We start from the raw sequence: 24,253 nt of genomic DNA on the forward strand, positions 1-24,253 counted from the left end.
AGCAAGAGCAGGAACGTTACTTCCAGCTGATTCCAGAGGTAGCAGCCTTTGTTAAGTAGCTGGCAATGATGATGATGATGCCAAAGGCTTCACCTTGCCTGCAGGTACCATAGCAAATAAATAAATAAATAAATAATAAAATACACTGGTTATATTTCTACTTGTTTCCAATGCTGCTAAGAGCATTTCTTTAAAATACTTCCATTCTTTGTAGTAAATGTAAATCTATGATTCCTTTCATAGGACTGAGCAACTTGAATGCTCCTGTGAAAGAAAGCAACATTTCTGTCATATACCTAACAGATAAATGGTTTTATTGGTTTAATGGAAACTATGACATTCCCCTTCAGTACAACCCAACATCTGAGTTTAAGTCTTAAACGTAATACATACATTTGTGTATAAATGCTAGTCTCCCCAAATAAAATATTATTGGAGGAATATAAGTGGTCATTACTTCACTAACAAAACAGCAAAATGCTCAAACAAAATAGCTCTGAACAATACTGAATGACAGTAAAAGTATTTTCCTGTCCAACACTGACATACCTGACTCAAGAGCAATCCCTGCTCTGTCGCACACTGTAGGTAATCTCTCTCCAGCTTCAAGCAGCAATAAGATGCAGCAGGTGGATCTTCTGAAAAGACTATACAAAACCCAGTTTTGTCTTCCAGAAGACTTCTGCATCTTCTCCAGGTGTACTCAAGTTGAAATTTGTTATACACATATTCCAACATGAAGCACTAATATTGATGGTATGCATGTCAAGGATACCTCATGCCAAACTCTAACTTCTAAACTATTGCAGGCAAGATTTTCATCTTTTTAATCTCAAAATTGTGGGAGCAGTTACCTCAGCCCTCTCAGGTGCATTCATCTGTAATTCCCTATGCAGAATTTCATCTGGCTGAACATTCACAGTAAAAATCACAAGCTGCCACTACCTTTGTGCAAGAAAGACAAGGGAGAGAAGTGCAGAGCTCCAGATCACATGCACTGTTGGCCAAACAGAGGCAGCTGATGGCTACAAAACTAGTATATTTAAATATATGGCACCTGAAACTCAGGGGAGTCCCCTTTGTAAATCTACAATTTAGAACACACAGCAACTAATCAGTTACAGGGAATAAAGGAAGTAAAACTGCTTTTAGTTTCGAAACAACAGATGAAAAACATAATTTCCAAAATGGTCTGAACAAGAGTCAAAATACAAGATTCTTTTTCCAGGAAAGCCTCTTGAGAGCAATTCCTAATCACCACATTGCTGAGTTTGTCCATTTTAACAATTAGCATCTATGAAAGCTGGAAAACCTTAAAGTTTTCCAGTACTTCTCTTATTCCCTACAAAACCACAAAGTAAAAATGACATCATCTTGGAAAGTAATGCCATGCAGTCATGCAGATACACAACTTGATCATTTTTCCTTTGAAGTCATTTCAGACACAATGTATTAGACTCCTACTAGACAGCTGGTGCGACTTTGAAAAAGTCTTTCCAAAGACCTATACTTGAAACAGATTTTTGCAGAGCTTACAAATACAACTGCCCATCCCTACTGATCCCACATGATAAACGTCTGACCTCTACATGGCAGGCAGTCCCTTTCTGTCCCAGACAAGAACAAGTATCCACACCTAGGTCTATGGTACTGTGGTAACTTCACTGACTCAGTTCACTACAGTTCCACTGTTTTGTCCACATACTTGATAGTTAACTGAACATTATCTTTGCCTGCAAGTCATCTTGCAGCTCTTGCTAGGAGGTTTCCAGATGTTAGTTTAACTCTCTTTCAGTTTACAGCTGTTTCAGGTTTTATTTTGTTGTCTATTACAAACTCTCCAGCTCTTGTTCTAATTCCCTTCAGCCTTTTTTGAATTGTAGGGACATCTCCAATATTTCCATGAGAGAAAAACTCATTCAGAAACTTGTTCAAGGAACTTGCGTCATGTCAGAGTGAAAAGCAGAACAGCCACAGTAAAATACTTTGTTTTCTGTGTAAAGAAGCTAGAGCTTAAGAAGAACAAGTACTTAAATTAGGAGCAAGTGCTAACCTTACAAAGCAAGGCAAATATTTCCGCTATTGGAAACAGGCATAGCTGTCACCATTAAGGCAGATGTACTACTGCAGTGTTCAAAACCAGATCCATCACCAGTATTGAACACAGTTAGATTGAAAATTAAATCCTCCTCTGTCTTCCTTTTCATACCTGCAATTTTGTAGACAATTCTTTCAAACATTACATTCCCCAAATGTGGTTGATTTTGTTAACCCAGTCCTCTAAATATTCTGTATCCTATGAAAGAGCCGCATTTGACTTTCTGTATAGAAGAAAACAGTTTGGGAATCCAGTTTTCCTCCATAGGTTCAGTTCTTCCTCCTTCCTGTGCAAGCTTTGAAATAAAACATCTTCCAAGGTTTTATCTAGTTAGAAATGTAACATGGTCTGTTGGGTTTTTTTTGTTTTTTTTTTTTTTGTTTTGTTTTGTTTACCATATCCTTTAATAAAATGTCCTTTCACTTCTGATTCCCAGAAGCTCCTAAGATTCTTAAGCAGTTCAATCATTTTATTTTCCAGGAGTATTACTGCTGCCTATGAAGATTCCAGAGGGCTTTGACAAAAGACGAGGGAAAGAGAAGAGTAACTGCGATCTAGAACAACATCATATACACAATATTATTAGCATTATCAGTGTTAACATAAGATATTCAGAATGAAAGAGTATATTTTCATTCAATCTAAACACAGACCTTTAAACAAACACACCTGGATTGAAGGAAAAAGCAAAATACATATTTATACTGGGGCACTGGAAATCAGACTACAAGCAAAAAAAAACAACTTCCAAGGACGGTTGACACCACATTAAATTGCACTGAGTAGAGCACAAAAACCTAAGTGAATGTGACACTGAAGAAGATACATCTTACCCTTGTTAGACATACTTTTTGATACAATTAACCCACAGCTACAAATTTTCCTCTACATCTGCTAGCATAGCACTCTGAGTGCTTTATTTAGGTGACTCGGTCATTTAAGATTCTTTTATTAGAATAAGTGAAATAAAGTTGTCAGCTCTTCAGGGGATGTCAAGGTGGCACTTATCAGTTGCTGATTCAGATTTATAGAAAGGTCAAATTGTTGAACAAGGGTTTCTGTAGGCTGAAGCTTCTATATTTTCCCTCCTCCTAGAAGGATTAGAGCAAAGCCGTAAGTACACTGCCCAGAAGAACGAGTGTGAACAGCAGACCCAAGCAGTAAATTGCAACAGACTCCCAGCTGAAAAGTAGGCCCAAGCCAACAAACTCTCACATAATAACTTCCAGCAATATCATGTTTTCTGATTATAAACATAGTTGTCTGTGAAGGTTTAGGCCTATTTCGTCCTCTTGACAGATAAACCCTTCTGGAAAAGCAAACTCCCCCATGACCCACTGGCACCTTGGACACCCTGTGGTACAAGAGTTAATCTGAACCAATATTGGACAACATCACTGCCTGTTAAGAAGAACAATTTATTACTGAATTCTGGTTTGTTTCAGAAAGCCTAGAGACTGTTCAGTACCCTGCTATCACAATGTTGATAGTGGTTACAAATCCACAGTTAGCACCATGTATTTAGTATCTGGGAATACAATTTTGTCTCCCCAAACAAAAAAGCCCCCAAAACCCAAACAATTTTTCCTACATTGATTACACTGACTGCACTGCAGAGATCATGTCAATGGTGGGCTTGTTTTATACAAAGTTCCTTTCACCCACTGCAATATAACAGCCAAACAGAAACAAAAACTGTTGCAGTGAAGAATTTGCCATTACATTCCCTGTTACACATCTCCCAGCTCGGCATGAGCTATACAATAAGACTGCAGCTTTTGATAAACTGAATGTATTAATTTTTGCTGCCAGCTCACCTTACTTGCACATACTGACTTGATATTAAATAGTGTCAGGTGTTCCCCTCTGAAAAGACAGGGACATGCTTATTAATTAGCTTTGCCTGCCAATTCACTATAATGAGTTGGTGGATTACTGAATAAACCAGTGTTTGGCTTTTCAGTAAGGTTACTTTGTACTGAGCCTAACACTTTATTGCTTGACTATTATCTAGTCTTTCCTCTTGCCAACACATGCTATTAATGCTCACTCAGTTCATGCTGAAATGTATTTGAATTCTTAGATTACCAACCTACCAGAGCCTCCTGCTGCCCTTTCACTTCCAAACACTTTCTTCTCTAGTTTCCCAGTCTTATAGCACTTCCAAATGCACTACAGATTTTAAAGCTATTATTTTTTTCTTTAATTAGTCTTTTATGATGCTGGAAACTGAATGGGAGAGTAAAGAGCACTGATGTTCAGGCAGAAACAAAGCTCCCACTACGAACTTTGATTTGGAAAGAACTCTCAGGTGTGTCTGTTGACTACTAGAAAAACTACCTGGCTTATTTGGCTTTACACACTGAACTCAGTACAACTAATTAAGGTTCTATAAATTGCTATTCCAGAGTCCTCTTAGTGCTCAAAAGCAAAATTATCTTGAGTGCTTTTCAATAAGCACAATGAAGCCTTAAGGAAGAAACAGTTGACTTTAAACTGCTTGGTAAAGATATCTTAAATAGAAGAGTATGTGCTCATACTATACTTAATTTTCAACATTTTCCTATAAAAAATGACTAAGATAGTAAAGTCTTTTGACAGCTAATTTTTTTTAATAATTACATCTCGATTTTTTAAATGACTCAAAGCATCAAAAGCCATTATTTTTAACAATACTGTAAAACTTTATCAGTTAAAAAGACTGTTTCATAAACGCTGCATGTAAATTAAAAAAGTATTTCAAATTATTGTGATATGCCCAAAACTCAGAATTTATACTGTTTTACTTAAGAAGAAAATAGAAATTTCCCTGACTTGAATAACGGGTTAAATCAGGAGACAGAACTTAATAAAAAAATCATTGTGTGTCTAAAAACATGAACACAAGTAGCCAAATTTTCCTATCATTGGAACTTCACCCTGTAACTTTTACACAGAATTCTATCATGGGGAAAAGTGGCAGAAGTTTTCATAACTCATTTCTTGCAAAAATATTTTTCTTGAAAGCCTTTCCAGCAAACAACTACTTCCATTTGTTTCTTTAAAGATTCAGAAATTAAAACTGATATAATTTTAAATGGTATGAAAATTACTGTGTAATTTGTTTGTTTTTTTTTTTTTTTTAAAGCCAGAAGCCAAGTCTGACAAACGCTGGTCTTAAAACAGTATGAGCTGCAGACTGGTACATACATTTACAGAAGACCAGTTACTCACTTGATACCCCTCACTCAATTGCATCAATTCTATTTAATATCTCAAATATACTTATTCACAGTCATGCTGAAGTGTTTAACAGTCAACATCAAATCTGCTGCCAAGATTAAATACTGAATGTAGACAAAATCGATCAGTTGTACCATCACCACCAATCTGTAGAGCAACCTAAGAAGATAAAGAAGATCCAGTTCCACCAGGAGACCCAAGTTCAAGTAGGAAAAACAGTACCAAGCAGAGAAAAGAGATACAGTTCTGTCCAAAGGCCCAGGTTCACACAGGTCAGACACATGTTTTCCTAACAGCAGGAAGCTCAGAAGCTGGGATCTGTGTGTGCTTTCCTCTGGCTCTGCTCTCTGGGCCCACTCCTGCAACCAGAAGGCTCGAGGGCACCTTCTCAGGAAGTCCTGACCCTCTTTCTGGAGTAAAACTTAAGCCACTTTTCAGAAATATCCTGTACATACAGGAATCCATTTTGGAGATTTCTGCATTTTTTTACTATAGTAAAAGTAGTAGAAGGACTTATTTAAAAATACCTAACAAACCAGGGGAAAAAGTCCTAACTAATGATTAAATAATGCTATACTGCCCTACTGGGAACCACGTTTCTGGAGAGGGATTTTTATGGCATAAGAGACAGGAACCTCAGCAAACAGTTTAAACATACTCCCCCAGCAGACAAGAGGAACCAGTCAGCAGTCACGATGCCTGTTTAACTGCACATATGCTAGTAATTTTACTCACATTGCAACACCAGCAAGAAACAGTCAGCCACCACCAGCCCCTTGGTAATCCAACAAGGTTACCGTGACTTTCACAGACAGACCCAGGCATGTAAGACTATCAGTTTTTAATGACAAAATGGACTTTTTTGGAACACTTGAAGATGAAAACAGGTTTAAGTCTATTCCCCTCTTCCTGCCTCCCAAATCCAAAAGCAGCTGACAAAAATTTCTTCTTAAAAAATATCATGGCAACCTCATGAAACTGAATTTTTAAGAACCTCAGAAGACTGAAAAAGTCCCCCAAATAAAATTCAGGACTTTAAAGCAACACTGCAAATTAAATGGCTCAAAATAAAAGTAAGAGAAGAAGAAGGTCTCACTAGAACGTGGTGAGATCATGACCTGATCAAACAAGAAATCTCAGTGTTTTCAAACTGCGTACCAGATTCAGGCATTAATTTTAAACGCCTCATTTAAAATCCAGGCTTCTGTCCTTACATGAACATGGCTGGACAGAAAAGATTGCAGGCTTGCAAAATCACTGCCTGATTCTGAGGAAGGTGCCAGCAGTCACTGCACCCACGGAACTGCAGCTTCGAGTGACTCACAGGAACACAGCTGGCACCGGCCCTGAAGGGACATCTCATGTCCACAGACAAAGGTGAGGTTCCCTGTAGCAGCTGCTGAGCATGGGAACATTTAGAATCATAGACTCATAGAACAGTTAGGGTTGGAAAGGACCTTAAGATCATCTAGTTCCAACCCCTCTGCACTGGGCAGGGACACCTCACACTAAACCATATCACCCAAGGCTCTGTCCAACCTGGCCTTGAACACTGCCAGGGATGGAGAACCCACAACCTCCCTGGGCAACCCGTCCCAGTCCCTGTTTAAGTTTTAACTTGTTACCCCTTGTCCTATCACTACAGTCCCTAATGAACAGTCCCTCCCCAGCATTCCTATAACCCCCTTCAGATACTGGAAGGCTGCTATGAGGTCTCCATTCTCCAGGCTGAGCAGCCCCAACTTTCTCAGCCTGTCTTCATATGGGAGGTGCTCCAGTCCCCTAATCATCCTCGTGGCCTCCTCTGGACTTGTTCCAACAGTTCCATGTCCTTTTTATGTTGAGGACACCAAAACTGCATGCAATGCTCCAAGTGAGGTCTCACGAGAGCAGAGTAGAGGGGCAGGATCACCTCCTTCGACCTGCTGGTCACGCTCCTCTTGATGCAGCCCAGGATACGGTTGGCTTTCTGGGCTGCGAGTGCACACTGCTGGCTCATGTTCATTTTCTCATTGACTAACACCCTCAAGTCCTTCTCCCCAGGGCTGCTCTGAATCTCTTCTCTGCCCAACCTGTAGCTGTGTCTGGGATTGCTCTGACTCAGGTGTAGGACCTTGCACTTGGCATGGTTAAACTTCGTAAGCTTGGCATCAGCCCACCTCACAAGTGTGTCAAGGTCTCTCTGGATGGCATTCCTTCCCTCCAGCGTATCAACAGAACCACACAGCTTGGTGTCATTGGCAAACTTGCTGAGGGCACACTCAATTCCATTGTCCATGTCACTGACAAAGATATTAAACAAGACCGATCCCAACACCGATTCCTGAGGGACACTACTCGTTACTGGTCTCCAGCCGGACATTGAATCATTGATCACAACTCTTTGAGTGTGACCATCCAGCCAGTTCTTTATCCACTGAGTGGTCCACCTATCAAATTGATGACACTCCAATAGAGTCATCACTCCATCTCTCCTTAGAGACAAGGATGTCATGTGGGACAGTGTCGAACGCTTTGCACAAGTCCAGGTAGATAACATCAACTGCTCTACCCCTGTCCATCAGTTCCGTAGCTCCCTCATAGGAAGCCACCCAATTGGTCAGGCAGGATTTCCCCCTAGTAAAGCCATGCTGGCTGTCACCAAGCACTTTGTTGTTTTTCATGTGCCCTAGCATGCCTTCCAGGAGAATGTGCTCCAAGCTTTTGTCAGGCACAGAGGTGAGACTGACTGGTCTGTAATTCCCCGGGTCATCCATTTTCCCCTTCTTGAAAATGGGGGTTCTATTTGCCTTTTTCCAGGTGTCAGGAACTTCACCTGACTGCCATGATTTTGCAAATATGATGGACAGTGGCTTAGAAACTTCATTCACCAGCTCCTTCAGGCCCTGCAGATGGATTTCATCAGGGCCCATGGACTTGTGCATATTCAGATTCTTAAGATGGTCTCGAACCAGATCCTCATGTACAGTGGGCCCAAGGTCTAGGTTTTCACAGTCCGTGCGTCCGCCTTCCAAGACTTGGGTGCTGCAGTCAGAGCCTTTGCCAGTGAAGACCAAGGCAAAGAAGCCATTCAGAACCTCAGCCTTCTCCAAGTCCTGTGTAGCCAGTTCTCCTGATAGCTTCCAGAGGGGGCCTACGTTATCCCTAGTCTGTCTATTATTTGCAATATACCTATGAAATCCCTTCCTGTTAACTTTCACATCCCTTGCAGGCTCAATTCTAACTGGGCCTTAGCTTTCCTAACCTGGTTCCTAGCTTCCTGGACAACATCCCTATATTCTTCCCAGGCTGCCTGCCCTTGTTTCTACCTTTTATAAGCCCCTTTTTTCCCCCCCTCTAAGATTTCTCAGCAGCTCCTTATCCATCCAAGGAGGTCTCCTGGCCCTCCTGCTACACTTCCTTCTAGTCGGGATGCAACACTCCTGAGCTTGTAGCAGGTGATCCTTGAATATTAACCAACAGTCTTGGGCCCCCTGCCCTCTAGTGCTATATCCCATGGAACCTTGCTAAGCAGGTTCCTGAAGAGGCCAAAGGCTGCTCTCTTGAAGTCCAGAACAGTGAGCTTACTGCACGCTCTTCTCACTGTCCTGAGGATCTCTAACTTGACCATCTCATGATCACTACAACCAGGGCTGCCCTGGAGCATCACATTTCCAATGAGCCCTTCCCTGTTGGTGAGCACGATGTCAAGCAGGGCACCTCTCCTTGTTGGCTCCTCTATTGCTTGCAGAAGGAAGTTGTCTTCCACACAACTGAGAAACCTCCTGGATTGGTTGTGCCAGGCCCTACCATCCCTCCAACAGATATCAGGATGGTTGAAGTCTCCCATGAGGACAACGGCATTACATCTGTCTATAGAGCACTTCATCCATGGGTTCCTCTTGATCAGGCAGTCTGTAACAGATTCCCACAGTGATGTCTCCCATAGGTGTTTTCCCTCTAACCCTGACCCACAAACTCTCTGTTGACTGCTCACCTGTCCCCAGACAGTTTCAGACTCTCCAGCCTATCCCTAACATAAATAGCAGCTCACCCTCCCCACCTGCTGAGCCTGTCTTTTCTAAAGAGCCTGTAGCCTTCCATTCCAACGCTCCAGTCATAGGAGCCATCCCACCAAACATTTATAGGAGAGAAGGACAGGAGAGACAAAGATTTTTACATCCGGGAAATGGTATTGATTGTCACTGCACAGCAAGAGCCAATCTATCTTTCTCCGTGATTTTGGGCTGCCAGCTGCAGCGAAGCTCATGTCAGCATCAATATCTTTGGAAAAGTGGGGCAGCAGAAAGCACTGCAAGGATCTCATGGCAAAACATGCCACACTGATATCCCTGTTCAACAGGATTAACATCAGGAATTAAAAATAACATCTAGGTTGGGGGAAAAGAAAACCTACAGCACTGATTTCACCTTAAGAGTCTTTGTATGTTGGTAATGCTGAAACATTTCTCGGCGTAAGTTATTTTAAATCATTTCACAATCTCCAGGCCTTTTACCATGCACACACTTCAGGGCTGAAGGCAAAAAAAGAAATCTCTGTTTTTCCCAAGATGCTCATTTAACATTCAACACACGTTAATACAGACTTATTCTCAGCTTGTATAAAATATTTTGGAGCAGCTATGCACATGTGTGTTGATAAACTGGATGTATTCTTTGTCTTCTACTAATAAATGGTCACTATAAAACAGTCAATAAGACAACCTGAGATTGATGACTTCTGGCATCTGTTATTTCATATTTAAGCAAATTACTTCAGCTACACTATAGCATTAAACAAAAACAATCAGGAACAATTCATTGAGGAAAAAAGAACCAAGACTCTTGCTCAGCTAAACCTGTTTTAATTTCTCTGGCAATACAAGATACTGCTCATATCCATCTTCTGATCCAGTGTGCACAACAGGTTTGGATGACAGTTCACTTCTGGAGTTTCAGGGTATAGCTTTTACTCTGTGGATTGAAGCAGTTTAGCTTTCATGTCTATAAGCAGGTGAAGGTGTAACACAATCAGAGGCTTCCTTGAGAACAAAACCAACAACATATTAATACCTTTTTCCTTAGCTATCTTGTAAATCTGTACAGGCCTTCAGCATCTGTAGCTTTAAAGCATCACTGACAGACAAGGCCAGCACCACAAATAAGCAAATTTAGCATCCTAAGGCCAGCTACAGCCCTCCTGTCACAGCTTCACACAGCACAGTATTGTTCCTGTCTGATGTGCCCATAACACTGGTTATCACCAGTAATTCCCTTTTACGGTTCCCTTCAGCATATTATGTCTTAAGTCAGAAAAACAAGTGTCTGAACTCCAAGCTAAGCACCCTGCTCTGTGGCTCATTTCACAGCTTCTCACTGCACTGAACCAAGAGAGAAGTCAGCTTTGTCAGGCTGCCCTTACACCCTCCCTGTGCGCCTGCACAAACCCACTGGCTTGAGAAAACAATAGAACAAAGGAAAAGCCCGAGTACTTCATCATCATCACAAGAGGGTTACACAGTCAGCAGGCAAGCATGCCTCAACACTTGAATGGTTTTCAAATTCACACTATGCTTTTGAAGGGAACAGGGGTGGCTTCACCGTGTTGTGAGGTTTTGCTTTAAGCAAAAACTAGATAGTTTTCTGAGTGAGAATACTAGGTTGGGACATGGCCAGTCTCTTCACTGCTGTTTTAGCCTTTTCATCAATTATCACTCACTAACAGGAGTGTTCTTTATGTACTATAAGGTTCCCAGGGGCTGGAAGTCAACTGCAAGACTACATCTCAAGGAAAGGTACAGGGTCTGGCTGCAGCAGGGCTACTGACTGGATGATCCCTGCTATCAGTGCCAAACCACGCAAGAGCCATGGCCCTACTTGCAGGGCAGAATGATGATGCTGTGCAACAGTACTTTACTACCTTTAGTATTATTAAATGACAGCAAAAATAAATGGGAGAGGGGAAAAAGCCTATCCAATCACCAGTGGCTCAGAAAAGAATTATCATTCCTTTATAATTCAGTCCCTGTACATGACTAAAGTGCAGGAAGCACAGGGAAACTCGGGACTCTCCAATATCTCACCCAGACTTCACAACTACAGTAATGACTTGAAACTGCTTGAAAAAATGGGGAAAGAAATACTAGATTCGTTATATTGTTTCAGCAAAGAATTAACTGAGGGGCCTAGAACAATGCTTATGCTAAGTGCCAAGATTATCAATACAAACTTGCACTGTACTGTTAAAACATGGCCATACTCATGGTCTTCCTGCGTTAATGCTGACATGATCCTGAACAAATAGCACTCAGCCTGTAGCATCAGAGCAACTATGCCCTCATTTAGGAAGTCAAAGTGAAATTCTGCTGCAGTTAATAGATCCTTACTGAATGCAGTAAGGAAGTTTTCCTCTCTCTTTTGTAACTGCTTCAAGGGCAAGCTCTCCTTTTCAAGCACACCTGCCAAGAAGTGGGCTATTCCCTATTTCTCCTCATCTCCAATGCTAATCAGAAAAGAGAATCATAACAGCTTTTGAAGTACTCTAGAAAGCTGGTGGATTTTCCTTCCTGCTACTCCTTTTTTTTTCCAGTCTTTTTGTACCTTGGAGAACTATACCTAAACTGCCCTCATACTGAAAAAGACAGTTCCACTGTGGGAAGTGGTGGGGAGGAGACATTGACACAAAATGCAAAAGGAATAATCAAAGATGCAGCACAGCCCAAGGAAGCTCAGGTTTTCAAGTCTCTTAACAGAACTGACTCAGCTCACAATCCACACAGGAAAACAGTATCTGCAGTCCCTGAAGAATTTCATTGGAAAGTAGGGAGGAAACAAGGGTTTAGCAAATGCTATTGTTACAGAAATAGCAGCTACATACACCCAGCTATTTCTATTATACAACAGAAATACTCTGCATTTAATATAATCTGTGGTTGCATTGCCAAGTTCTGGACTGGCAATAAGGATGGGACATTAAAAGTGCATTGTTTAACCAGTTCCAAGGCAAGGATAAGGAACGAGAATCCTAATGGGCATTCAGAAAAGACTTTTTTTTCTTTAAAAGTTAAAAAGAGAAATACTTTAGTATGTTGCAAGCTATAGCAGACTGTGTCGCCTATCAGCTGCGCATAATAGGTTCTTCATGTCAGAGACAGTCCTTTTTTCAGGATGTGTGTGGAGGCCACCTTTCTCCTTCCACCTCTCGGGATGTGCAACTGCAAGTGTATTTTCTAGAACACCTATATAGGTACAGGTAAAATATTACTGGAGATAGGGTAGAAGACAAGTCAGAAACTATGAATGCATCACATTAAAGGAGATCAGCATTAAGGAAACACAGTTATGTTTGTCCTGGAAGAACATTAAGCTGCCTGCCAAAAATACATCTTTGGCTTTATTTTCCACTTCCCTCACCTTTATAAATAACAGGCATGTCAACACCATCAACCTTTGACTTCCTGGAAAACAGATGGAAACAGTAAATTTGACCAGTCTAGATTTGAAGGATAAGCAGTGATTGCAAAAGGGGACAGGACCATTACTGTTTCTCACATGCTTCTTATCCTGAGTCTGTTCAAAAGAAAAATAACCACACAGTCATGGTAATTCCTCTTGGAAGGTTACTGAACTTAGACTTGCAAGGTTACTGAACTTAGACTTACACATTGAAAACCACTGCCCCATTTCATCCAAACACTTTTTTGAACAAGTAACATGTAATCCTCTTCTATGAAAAACAAACGTTACTGTTATTGCGATGAATGGCATTGTCAGCACCTGCCCAACCCACAGATGATCCTTCCAAAGACTTTTAGCACAAAGGTTTCCGACTTCCCATGGCTCAGCAGGAAGCAGCATTGCTGCTGGCAGTGACACTTGGCAGGAGGTCTGGGGACACCTAACAGAGATGCAGGTAATGGCTTTATTTTTTGATCTGCAGGTGGCATTGGAAAGGGAACATTTCTTGCACCCCTATAATTGTCAGCCGAAACAAGCGGTTAAGAGCTGTGCTCTTCCATTTCCTCTAGCAGGGGCAATCACAAAAGGATAAAACCACTGCATGTCAAGTGGTTGCTTTCCAAGGACAGTAACGTCAAGCAAAAAACCCTCCAGTCTCTCTGATAGACTGCAAAGACAAAGCTTAATTTCATCAAGGGCAAACTGGCTACATCGATTGGATTATTCATTTGGTTTAATGGACTTTGCTTTCCTCCTGCAGCTTTCTCAAAACAAGAACAAAATGAAGATAAATCAGCTTTCTCTCCAGGCTGACACGCTATATATATTTATGGATTTCTAAGCCCCGCAACACAATAGAAGCAAGGTATTCATTATACAGTGTTTGTTCTCTGCAGTGCTGTTACTCTCACACAGGCTCCACAGAGAATAGGCATGATGGCAGAGGAAAGGCTGCCAGGGAGCTCGGCTCCATGCCTCTCCCCTCCCTTCAGGTCTTGCTTTACCATTACTGATAAAGCACACAGCTTTTCCTTTCCCAGTACCAAAGCCACTTTAAGAGGCACACGTGAAAGTGCCCATGACAGAACACATTTTTGATCCCCCAAGCAAAAGGCTAATTGCCTTCTTCTGAGGGAGCACCACTAACGTAATCAATTTCAGCAGCTGATGTAACTGCCAGAGTTCATGAAAGCTAAAAATCACTTCCCCCATCATCATGTGCACAGTTGCTATTATGTTAAAGATCTGGCCTCATCCTTTTGCACACTATAAATGAGCTAGTTATGCCAACAAACTCAAACCACTATTTCTAACAGGATTACACATTTATCAACCACACCACATAATGGCAACACTTTCCATCACTTATTATTCTGCAAAAATGGAATGACACATTGTATTGCATCACTGTACTTAGATTAAGAGGCGATACAATTATGTCAATACATAACACAACACATTAACCTATGATAACCTCTTTAGAAAGAGGGAAAGAATTACTTTAAGTTGCTGGGCCAGACTTTCTTTTGACTTACAACACATTGTAGTTGTAATTGAGCTGATTACAATGAACAAACATTAGACCTGTGCAAAACAGGTGCAAAATCTCACACCCATTCATTATTCTGTTCATTGAAATCTGGGGTGTAATAACAGAATGTGTGTCTGTAGTTCGTGAATATTGCCTGCAAGGATTAAATGTACTGCCTTAAAGCAAAGGGGAATTCAGTTTGCATGACAACAGCCTCCTTTCTAGAAGTGTTGCATTTGCTAAGGTAAGATAATTGTTGAAAGAAAGATGACATCCTGGGTAATCACATCAATAAATCAGCACTGGCCTCAGAAAATCTCTAATGCTAACTAATACAACAGGCATAAGACATCGACTTGCTTTCTTCCTTTCTTAACCTGCCTCTAAAGGAGCGCCAGTTACAGAGAAGTCTTTTGCAAACCATTTAGCATTCTCAAAGGAGCAGGTGATCTAGCTTATATTTATTTTAAAAGCTTTGCGAGGAAAATGCAGCATGCAGTATTTCTCCAGTTTTCTACAAGTAAATGAACAAAGCCAAAGTAAATCAGCGAGTGGCAAAACACGCCAAACCCCAGAAACAAAACAAGCAATGAAATTGTACTTATCACTTTGAAAAATCAAAGCCATTCATTTGAGATGCTTATGTTTGGGTAACCTTTGGAAGAATGTTTGCTGTTCCATTACACAAACAATGGAAATATTAGATAAGGAAAATAACTGCAGTTGCCAAGAATGCTCCATGTGCTTCTCTCAAGCCATTAAACATGTAGGTATTGCCTTATGGATATATAACATACTGCCTACAGCAGGGATGTCAAATGTCCAGAGCCATTTCCCCTAACCCCTGAGCCTGCCTGGCTCCCAGGAGCACAGTGCAGAAGTGCCTGACCCACTACATGTACATGGCCCTGCACTGCTATACACACCAAGATACAGAAATGAAAGAGCCAACTTCAAGCTCACTATGGCCAAGTATTACAACTTGAACAGGCGTGTTATATAGGGCTTTGAGACAGTACTGCAGGCCAAAGCAAACCTCCTTGCCTAACATGAGTTATTAACACCCAACCACCTTACCTAGATTTTTTCCATCTGTTCACAATCTTGAAAGACCTACTACAGTAACGGTGTTTAATGTGAACTTGGGTCAGACCCAGCATTTCCCCACAGAACAGAGCTGCAAAGGGCTAGATAAGTAATAACTGCTTCAGCACTTTTCTCCATAGTGGGAGAGCTGGGGCAGGAGCAGCCCCACGCAGGAGGGGAGGCCCCAGCTCACTCAGTGTGTCCCTTCCCATGCTCACCACTCGTCCCAGGGAGGCAGGCACCATTATGGCTTTCCCAGGCATATCCCCAAAGGTAAAGGCAGCACAAATCCATCAGTGGGACCTGTCAGGGGTTCAGCAACTGCAACAGTAATGTCAAAATGAAGGAGCATCCAGAACCCGCCTTCCCTGCTGGCTAACCAGCCTCACAGCGCAGCCGTGCGTGACCTGCTAGTCACAGCTCCCAGGAGCAGGCACTGGCACAGGGGCTGAGCAAGCCAGGGGAGGCAACCAGTGTCCATAGAAGTAACTGCAGGAACATGTCAGGTTCTCACAAGTTCTTGCCAGCTCAACCACATTTCACACTGCATGAATAACAAGGTGAAATCTGAGTTTAAACTTTGGTGCTGTTTTTTTCCCACGCAAGGTAGGACAAAGCAACTCTTAGAGGTTTTTACCAGGACAACACTGAAGGCTTTTTTCAAGCGGAAAGCTGTTTTCATTGTTTAAAACAACCCTTCCATGTGGATAGAGCATGTACAAATAAGGACTAGACATACATTTGGAGCTTGGATTTCGGCCTGAGTGTGTTGGCAAATTGGCCTGAGCTAGGAGTTACGTTTTGACACAACACATGAAATTGAGGAACCAGACAGCATGGTGATCTGGAAAGGGGACAACCAGGTCTTCTTATATGGCACTTTTAAGATGGAGTTTGAAGCTTTCCAAAGTACTTCAGTTCAGCCTCACAAAAAGACAGCTACACAACATTTGGAGGTTTATGTGTGACTAAGTGTATTCTTTCAAAAACAGCTAAAATTATGCCATTACCAATGTCTTTCCTTTCATAAACTATTTCTGACAGTGTGGTTTTATAGATTTCAATCTCTGGCAATCCAGTATTTTATATTTCTTTTTTAAACTTATTTGTCTAAATCAAGTTTCTTTCATTCCTTTCTCAATTAGTTTCTAAATTTTTTACATATGTGTAGCTAATTTAACATATAGCAACATTATTATACGTGGTGCACTTAACTGAAATTCAGCCTGTACTAGCAAGATCAGCTTCAAAACAGAATATTAAGTTATTAAAGCTATATTTTTATAGAAGCGAGCTTAAGGAATCAAAACTAGTGAGTACTAAAAGCAAGTGCTTAATTTCATTGTATTCAGTTTTTCTTCTTCTACCTCACAGTCGCATCTGTAAAAGGCAAGACTGTAATAATGAAAAATAAATGCTCTTTGCTGAATTTCTACTCAGTCTATATGTATATGTAATAAACATGCATTTCAAAAGATAGTAACTTAATCTTTGTCTCTAAACTAAGGGCTGTTATGATTCAGTCAACTTCTACACTAGAAATATCATCATTTAACTGCTATTTGGCAACGCCTGGTTGCTACGAAACCTTTTTACAGTATCCTAAAAGAACAGCTAAGAAATACAAAGATCAAATTAGCATTTTTCACATAAAACTGGATTTCTCCAGCTCATGTAATAGTATTACATCTGAAAGCTCCTCTCATGCTACCAGACCATTCTCAGAAATGGGGAGACTCAGCCTGTCAGGCATCTACTAAACACCTGCAGAAAAACATCCCTGGTAGAGCTGTAACATTATCCCATTATCACTAACATGTAAAGTCTTTCAGAGCTGCCATTTGAGGCTTGACTGCATATATATCATCACTGAAAGACTTTGTTCTCTATAGAAAAATGAGACAAGCAGCTCTATACAAAGCTTCACTTCTTGCACACACTGAAAATTCCTGCATCCAAGTATTTGAAGTGAGAAGTCACAGAATTTAATTCCCTAAAGTATTTTTATGAGGAGTAAGCATTTCTGTAATATTAAGGCAATGTAAATTAAAAGCTTACTGTAAATTGGTGCATACTACATGAAATTGTGGGTGAAATATGGGTAAGTATCAGAAAGACTGGATTCCAGTCTCATCTGGCACTCATCCAACTAACGCATTACATTTTACCAGCTGTCCTTCATAAGGTATCACTAATCACAGAACCACAGAATCATTAGGGTTGGAAAGGGTCTCATCCAGTCCAATCCCCTGCCAAGGAAGGGCCACCTAGAGAAAGTTACACAGGAACGTGTCTGGGAGAATCTGGAATGTCCCCAGAGAGGGAGACTCCACAATGCCTCTGGGCAGCCTGTTCCAGTGTTCTGCCATCCTCAACATAAAGAAGTTCTTCCTCATGTTGAGGTGAAACTTCTCATGTTTCAGTTTATGGCCATTGCTCCTTATCCTGTCACTGGGCACCACTGAAAAGTCTGGCATCATCCTCCTGGCACTCACCTTTGAGATACGGATGTGGATTATCGAGATCCCCTCTCAAGTCTGCTCTCCTCTAAACTATCTCGGCCCAGCTCCCGCCATCTCTCCTCATAGGATAGATGCTCCTGACCCCGATCACCTTTGTGGCATCTGCTGGACCCTCTCCAGTACCTCCTTGTGTCTTCTATTGAGGAGCCCAACACTGGCCACATCTCCAGGTGTGGTCTCACAGGGCTTGAGTGGGCCTCAGACTGCATGGAACATTACAGTTGCCACTATAGCCCTGCCCAAGGCAGGATTCAGCACTGTCACTGTGCACAATGACAGATCCTGCCCGTTTTCTGTGTTACTAGAATATGAAAGTGAAACTAATTGGAACAAAAATAGTTTTCAAGCAAATTCAAGTTGAGACACATTTGTGTTTTTGCATATAAAGTATTTCCATAGTTTGTTGTTTGCTTGTTTTTTTTTATGAGCCCTTAAATGGTAGCTATTCATTATAATATAATCACTTTAATGAAGGAAATCCCTCAGGCACAACTGAGAGCTGGGATCCACACTGCATCTACAGCTAGAAAAGCAATCAAAGAAAATTTAAGAAGAGACTGAAGCCTTGTAACCCATAACAACATTATTAGTTCATTCAGCATGCAAATATTATTCTAGTCAACATTCAGCAAACTTCTAAAGCTCCACCCTAAATTAACACAGAAAGCACCAGTAAGTTCACCTTCACCACAGGGTAAACCACATTTGAGTTATGTATAGAACATCTTACCTGGAGAAGTTCAAGGCCTTTGCAAGAGCTTCAAAAAGGCACCTTTAATACAAATGATCGATTCTACCAGTCCATACGTAGTACATCAAATATTAACACGGGAATTGAATTGCTGAGTAAACTCTGAGCTAATTGCTACTTCTTACTTTCTAAGTGTCAAGTAAGCCAGTAAATTTGGATTATACCGAATTATAATGTGCCTGCTTCCAGGATATATTTTTTTCTTGCTCCAGTAACTACTTAAGCATACCGCTCAAAACAATACAGACTGCATGGAAATACACTCTGAAAGAGCTTAAAAGCCTGGGAAGAACCAAATTCTACAGTCAAGTAATTTTTGCCATTCCATTCATTTTGACCCCGGACCCTTGCCCAGCAAGAGTTTATTTGGTTTATTGAAAGAAATAGTGTCCCACAGTAATGCTTACTCTGATATTCCTCATAAAATTGTGTAAAATGTGCAGCACTCCAGACAATAAAAAAAGTGGCAGCTGAGTTAACTGTGCTTCACCAAAACTGCACTGGTTGGAAAAGTGATTTTCAAGCATAGCAGCAAAATATGGGATTTCATAAAGATATTCCATTGGGAATCCACAGTTTGTTGCAAATACCGAAAGATAAAACTCTGTGGGAGTCTACATCAGTAATTTATTTGTAAGTCACGTACACTTGATGCCAAAATTCCATTTTCATAGAAGAAATTGTTATGTTTCTTTCCTCTAAGAACAGTCCTATTTTCAAGGATACCCTTTTCACTGTATTTTAACTTTCTATGCTGTGCTTGGATACAAGAAAAACAAGAGCTAGAGACTTATGTCTAAGCATACGTATATATTGACATAAGCCTTTAGTTTTTTCTATGGACTTCTTATAGATACGCTTTTTCTCAAATGAAAATTTCCCAGTTTGACATGACATATTTTATACAGATTCACCCCTAAAATGATTTTTTCAAGCAAAACAAACAAGATGAAAACCCAATATGACTGGGAATTCCCATTATGTGCTCCAATTCTGAATTAAAACCCAGCAGAGTCTCCAGGATTCAAAGGCTATGCTGATTGCCATTTGAAGCTGGGAATGGTTTTTCCACAATGCACAAGTGATGAAGTACAGGTAAGGCTTGAAGGAAAGTTACCTTATCTGAAGTATCAGATATAGATTACTGCTGGAGTCAGCATGCCACACTAGTTGGATCCATACACTCTGTTCCGATATGAGGAATTAAGTTTCCCTGATGTCACAAATTGAACAGATAACACAATCACCATCTCCTTTGAAGTTCACATTGACCAGGTAACTGCTAGAGCGAGTTGGCAGAACTTTACTGAAGTCACTGAAGTGATCTCGCCTCACCCAGATGGAGACTTCAGCTTTGACATTCTAGAAAGCACTGCAGGACATTTAAGATGCTGAACCACGAGAGGGATATTCCATAAATCAGTGTTCTATTATGGAAATACAGAGACCCTGTATTTCTGTCTGGAATTCCCCAGATGCGTCAGAGATAAGTCAGAATCGCTGTATATTCTCTGTTGCTGCATATCCTCTCAAGTGTTGAATCTCTCATGTGCAACAGCTCTTAGGCTACTCTGCACTGCCAGACATCTGGAAGTCCCAGACAAGTGGCAGGGTCTCGGCTTCCTGCCTCTGCACTCCTACTGGGAGCAATCTCCAGACAGGAAAAGAGGTCTGCCTGAAGGATCAGAGGTTTGAGCAAGACCAGAAAAGGGGAGAGATCTGTTATAAAATGTTTGACACTAGTTACTCAGAACCAGTAAACTTGTTATTTAGAACACAAGACTGCACGTGAATGCTGAAGCACTATTGAAGCTGGCTGTTCACTTGAATACAGAATTAGTTTAACAATCCTCTGCTGAAAAAATGCTGTTCAGAACTTTATAGTTTATAATGCTTAAACAATACTGAGACTGTATATGATCAGCTGTAGGACCATGAAGAATTTACTTGAAGGCTAGGCAGTGATAGCTGCTTCTCTGGGACTTTTTGACTAGTGTTATTTATAACATCATACTATGTGATGCTACAATTGACACATTTAGAATTGCACCACTAATTCAAGCTCTTTCAAGCATTTAAGCAGTAGAGGTAACTAAAGGATTAATTTTAAAAAGGAGAGAATGGAATAAAACCAAGGTGTCTATGTTCTTAAAAACAAAAGTAACTTCAAATTAACATCCTGCTGCTTCAGAAGTATTACAGACTCAAAAACTTTATCATTTTTAAAAATGTTCATTTTCCTTGGAGATGAAAAGACAGTGATTAAAATAGTATTCTTAAAATTAAACAGAATTTTACTCTCACTAAAAAAGGAAAGAGTTGGTGAAAAAGAAAACTGCATGAGGAGAGGGAAATGTCCCACCATTGTCAATGTTTCATGGGGAGATACTTGGCATGAATGTTGAAAAGTAGATTAATGACTGATAATCAGGCAGAGAACTCTAAAACACACTTAGAAAAATACTTAAAAGTTATGATTGGTATTAGTAAACGTAAGAAAGTCAGAAGTTTAATTATGCATACAGAAGTCCAGCTAACACAAAGATCAATACCATCATATATTGATGACTTAAGCAAAATTAAGTGAAATGTGATAATACTGTAAGCCAAGATTAAAAACCACAACATATATATATTACATATTGAACTACAGCACAGCATAACGTGTATCTCAAAAGGTCATTCCATATTCTCTAGGTGTTCAAATACCTCAAGATTCTTCTGAGGCGACTAGTCTGCACTTTCTTACCCTCAAGAGCATATATGTTAATGCCTCTCTATAATGCCATAAAGCCGGTGCTGATTTTTTGTCTGCCTTTTATGGAAAAATTAATGCATTTAGCTGTATGAATAAACTGCACTTCTTTTATTCTCATGTTAGCTTTACCTATAGCTAGATTGCTTTTATCTTTTTTCTCCAAAGACACTTTTGTTTTATTGTTGGCAAAAATGGCAGCACCATAACAATTATGTTCAGGTTTGAAACAAAACCTCTTTCTTTCACTCGCTAGAGAGCACTTACGCAAAGTCTCCTGTTCCAACTGAAGTGAAATACACTTACCTTCTGTCGGTGATGTCTTCAGATGTCTGCAGAGCCCCTCTGTTTCCCCATACGTCTCTTTAATTTTTACTACTGCTTCTGTCCCTCGAAGTTCCATGAGGGAGCGCAGTTCTTGCAGCGTGCACCCAAACTCTCCTGCATGGTTGGCCTCATTTCTTTGGTTCTTGGAATAAAAATCGCTATTTGTCATGTCACCCATTGTTGCTGATTATATTGCTCCACTTGTTACAGTTGATAGAATCTTAAAACTGTTTAAAAACTGAAGGAATCTTGAATTCCAATCTAAGAAATTAAAAAGAATCCAGTGTGTGTCCAGCAAGGACGTGGAGGATGCCTCTGGCGTGCAAGGTGTCCCTGACTGGCTAGTGGTCTGCAGGACAGCTGCTTTCAAGGCTGCAGACCAGCTCCACTCCATTCACCATTGCCCATTATGCTGCACCCAAGCTGTAGAATCTACATGGTCATTTCTTCCTCTGGACCTTTGGGAACAAGCAGAAAGGACTCATTACATGAGTGAGCAATAACTCTTTACAAAGATAATATCAAATGTATTCTCTCTATTGTTGCAGGTTGAGTTGTCATTTAAGAAAAGCTATGCAGAACTGCTGTAGAGATCTGTTAAGTGCTGCAGGGAGTCAGAGCAAGGATAACACTAGCTCTGTTGTAGACGAAGCTCTCTGCAGCTGAAGCTAAATGAGATGGCTTATGAATATTAATAAGTAACCAATTAGTCCAGCATGCTGGATGCACCTCCAGTATATGCTCTGGTTCATACAGCCACATCAATCTTTGAGAAGCACAAAGACTCACTCATAAAGGCTAACAAGGGAACTAAAATTAGTTAAACACTACTAGTTTTCATAATAGGTTAAAGCACAACTGTTTTTCAGTGCAACGACAGTAGAACTGGTGGAAAACCTAGAACCACTGTTACAAATTCAGAGCACATTTACATACATTACTCCTGGCAGCACGGCCTCCTGTGAAAGCAAGCAGAGGCCAGGACATCCAGCACTATGCTCCATGTCATGGCGCTGCCTCCCACCAGCCCAGCCCCTGAGCACCAGCACAGCTTCACCCCACAGCAGGAATACACACATGCCCCAACACACACACAGTGTTGAACAAACCACATTTGGATCATCCAGGAGACAGCTGATGATCTGCCAAAACCAGCCTTTAAAAGCAGTTCCCCCTGCCTAAGTTCTAATGAAGTTGGTTTAAACACTGCTAAAACCAGCTATTATATTTGGCACAGAGTTTTAACAGAGATTAAATGTTTCTTTTTTGCTTCAAGCGGGTTAGTGGGAGTGCACTGTCTGATTTATAGGTCTCAGAATAGTCTTTCATAATAAAGATCTTTACAAAAGCATACTATCAGTTTGTCTGATAATGACTGACAAGCCTGTCATAGTTGATGTACATTATTTTGAACACTCTAGGTACAGCAATGCACAGTGGAAATGAGTACACACATAAAGGACATATAGAGGATGCTAAAGTGTTTAAAGTCCCAATTTTATATTTTGTAACAATTTTAACCTCCTTCCCACATATTAGTTGATGTAACACATAGGCTTGGTCTTTCTCCATTGCTCTAACTGCACTGTCCTTGGTCCACATGTGAGGAAGGTCAGGCCTGCTCTATGCATTAGTTCCTCTCTGCTAGTGCTGGTATGTGATGTGGAGCTGTCTAATACACCTTGCTCAATCAGACAAACTGAACCTCTACCAGCCCTCTCATTTACAGAGGAAAAACTTAACATTCCTTTGATTTCTCTGGAGGAAGGAAAAGAAAGGGGGTGGGGAGGAGGAATGAAGGACCAGTTTTAACACAGTATTACAGATGCAATTAAAACAGCAGGCAACTGCTATACGCTTCTTCTACCTGTCCTATTTATTGACATATATTCCAATGCCAAGAACTGCCAACATTGATTTGATATCTTGCTTTTCAAGTTCACAACAAGAGAACAATTTCTGCACAAAATGTGGCTTACAGTGAGCAACAAAGAACTGGAAGTAGTAATTAAAAAAGGGCCTTTATTTGCCTAGCTATAGCCAAGGAGGAGATATTCTGCTCTGCCATCAACACTCAGCTTTCTATGCTTGCATGCTGCATGCACAGTTTCAATTCATTTTTAGACAATTCCCTATAAAGCAGACATAAAAGACCTGCCTATTGCTTTATCTGTTTTTAAACCAGATGGGTCTGTATTCTGAATAGGAATAACATCGGCCTGGAGCATTGTTTTGAAAGAACAGAGATACCACACATACCCAGTAAAACAGACTCCGTCCCAAGAGCACTGCATCACCACAACCGCCACTGATAATATGCCCTCCCTTTCCCAAAATGATCATTTCAGACTCTGTGGTTTCACCTATGATAAGATGCTGCTGACAGCCACATCAAAAAGCAGATTCAGATTTGAACATGGAAAAGGATACCCAGAAGAAGGGCATCAGTAATAATTATCATTAATAGCTAAAGTAACAGACTGGTGTTTACTTCTAGTAAAGGAGTCTATTCCTTAGGTAAGTA

At 40.7% G+C, this 24,253-nt stretch overlaps 1 protein-coding gene across 2 annotated transcripts in view; it reads right to left on the reverse strand.

The window, feature by feature from the left end:
* ATP2B2 (ATPase plasma membrane Ca2+ transporting 2) overlaps window positions 1-21,952 on the reverse strand; it is a 182,843-nt gene extending 160,891 nt beyond the window's left edge. For both annotated transcript variants that reach the window (XM_031049245.2, XM_031049244.2), the window contains exon 1: window positions 21,709-21,952. In XM_031049245.2, the coding sequence (XP_030905105.1) occupies window positions 21,709-21,907 (199 nt within the window). In that variant the 5' untranslated portion in view covers window positions 21,908-21,952. The remainder of the gene's footprint in view (window positions 1-21,708) is intronic.
* Between the last annotated feature and the right edge of the window lie 2,301 nt (window positions 21,953-24,253).

This window comes from Melopsittacus undulatus, chromosome 9 (genome assembly GCF_012275295.1).
Source record: "Melopsittacus undulatus isolate bMelUnd1 chromosome 9, bMelUnd1.mat.Z, whole genome shotgun sequence".
NCBI classification, from domain to species: Eukaryota; Metazoa; Chordata; class Aves; order Psittaciformes; family Psittaculidae; genus Melopsittacus; species Melopsittacus undulatus.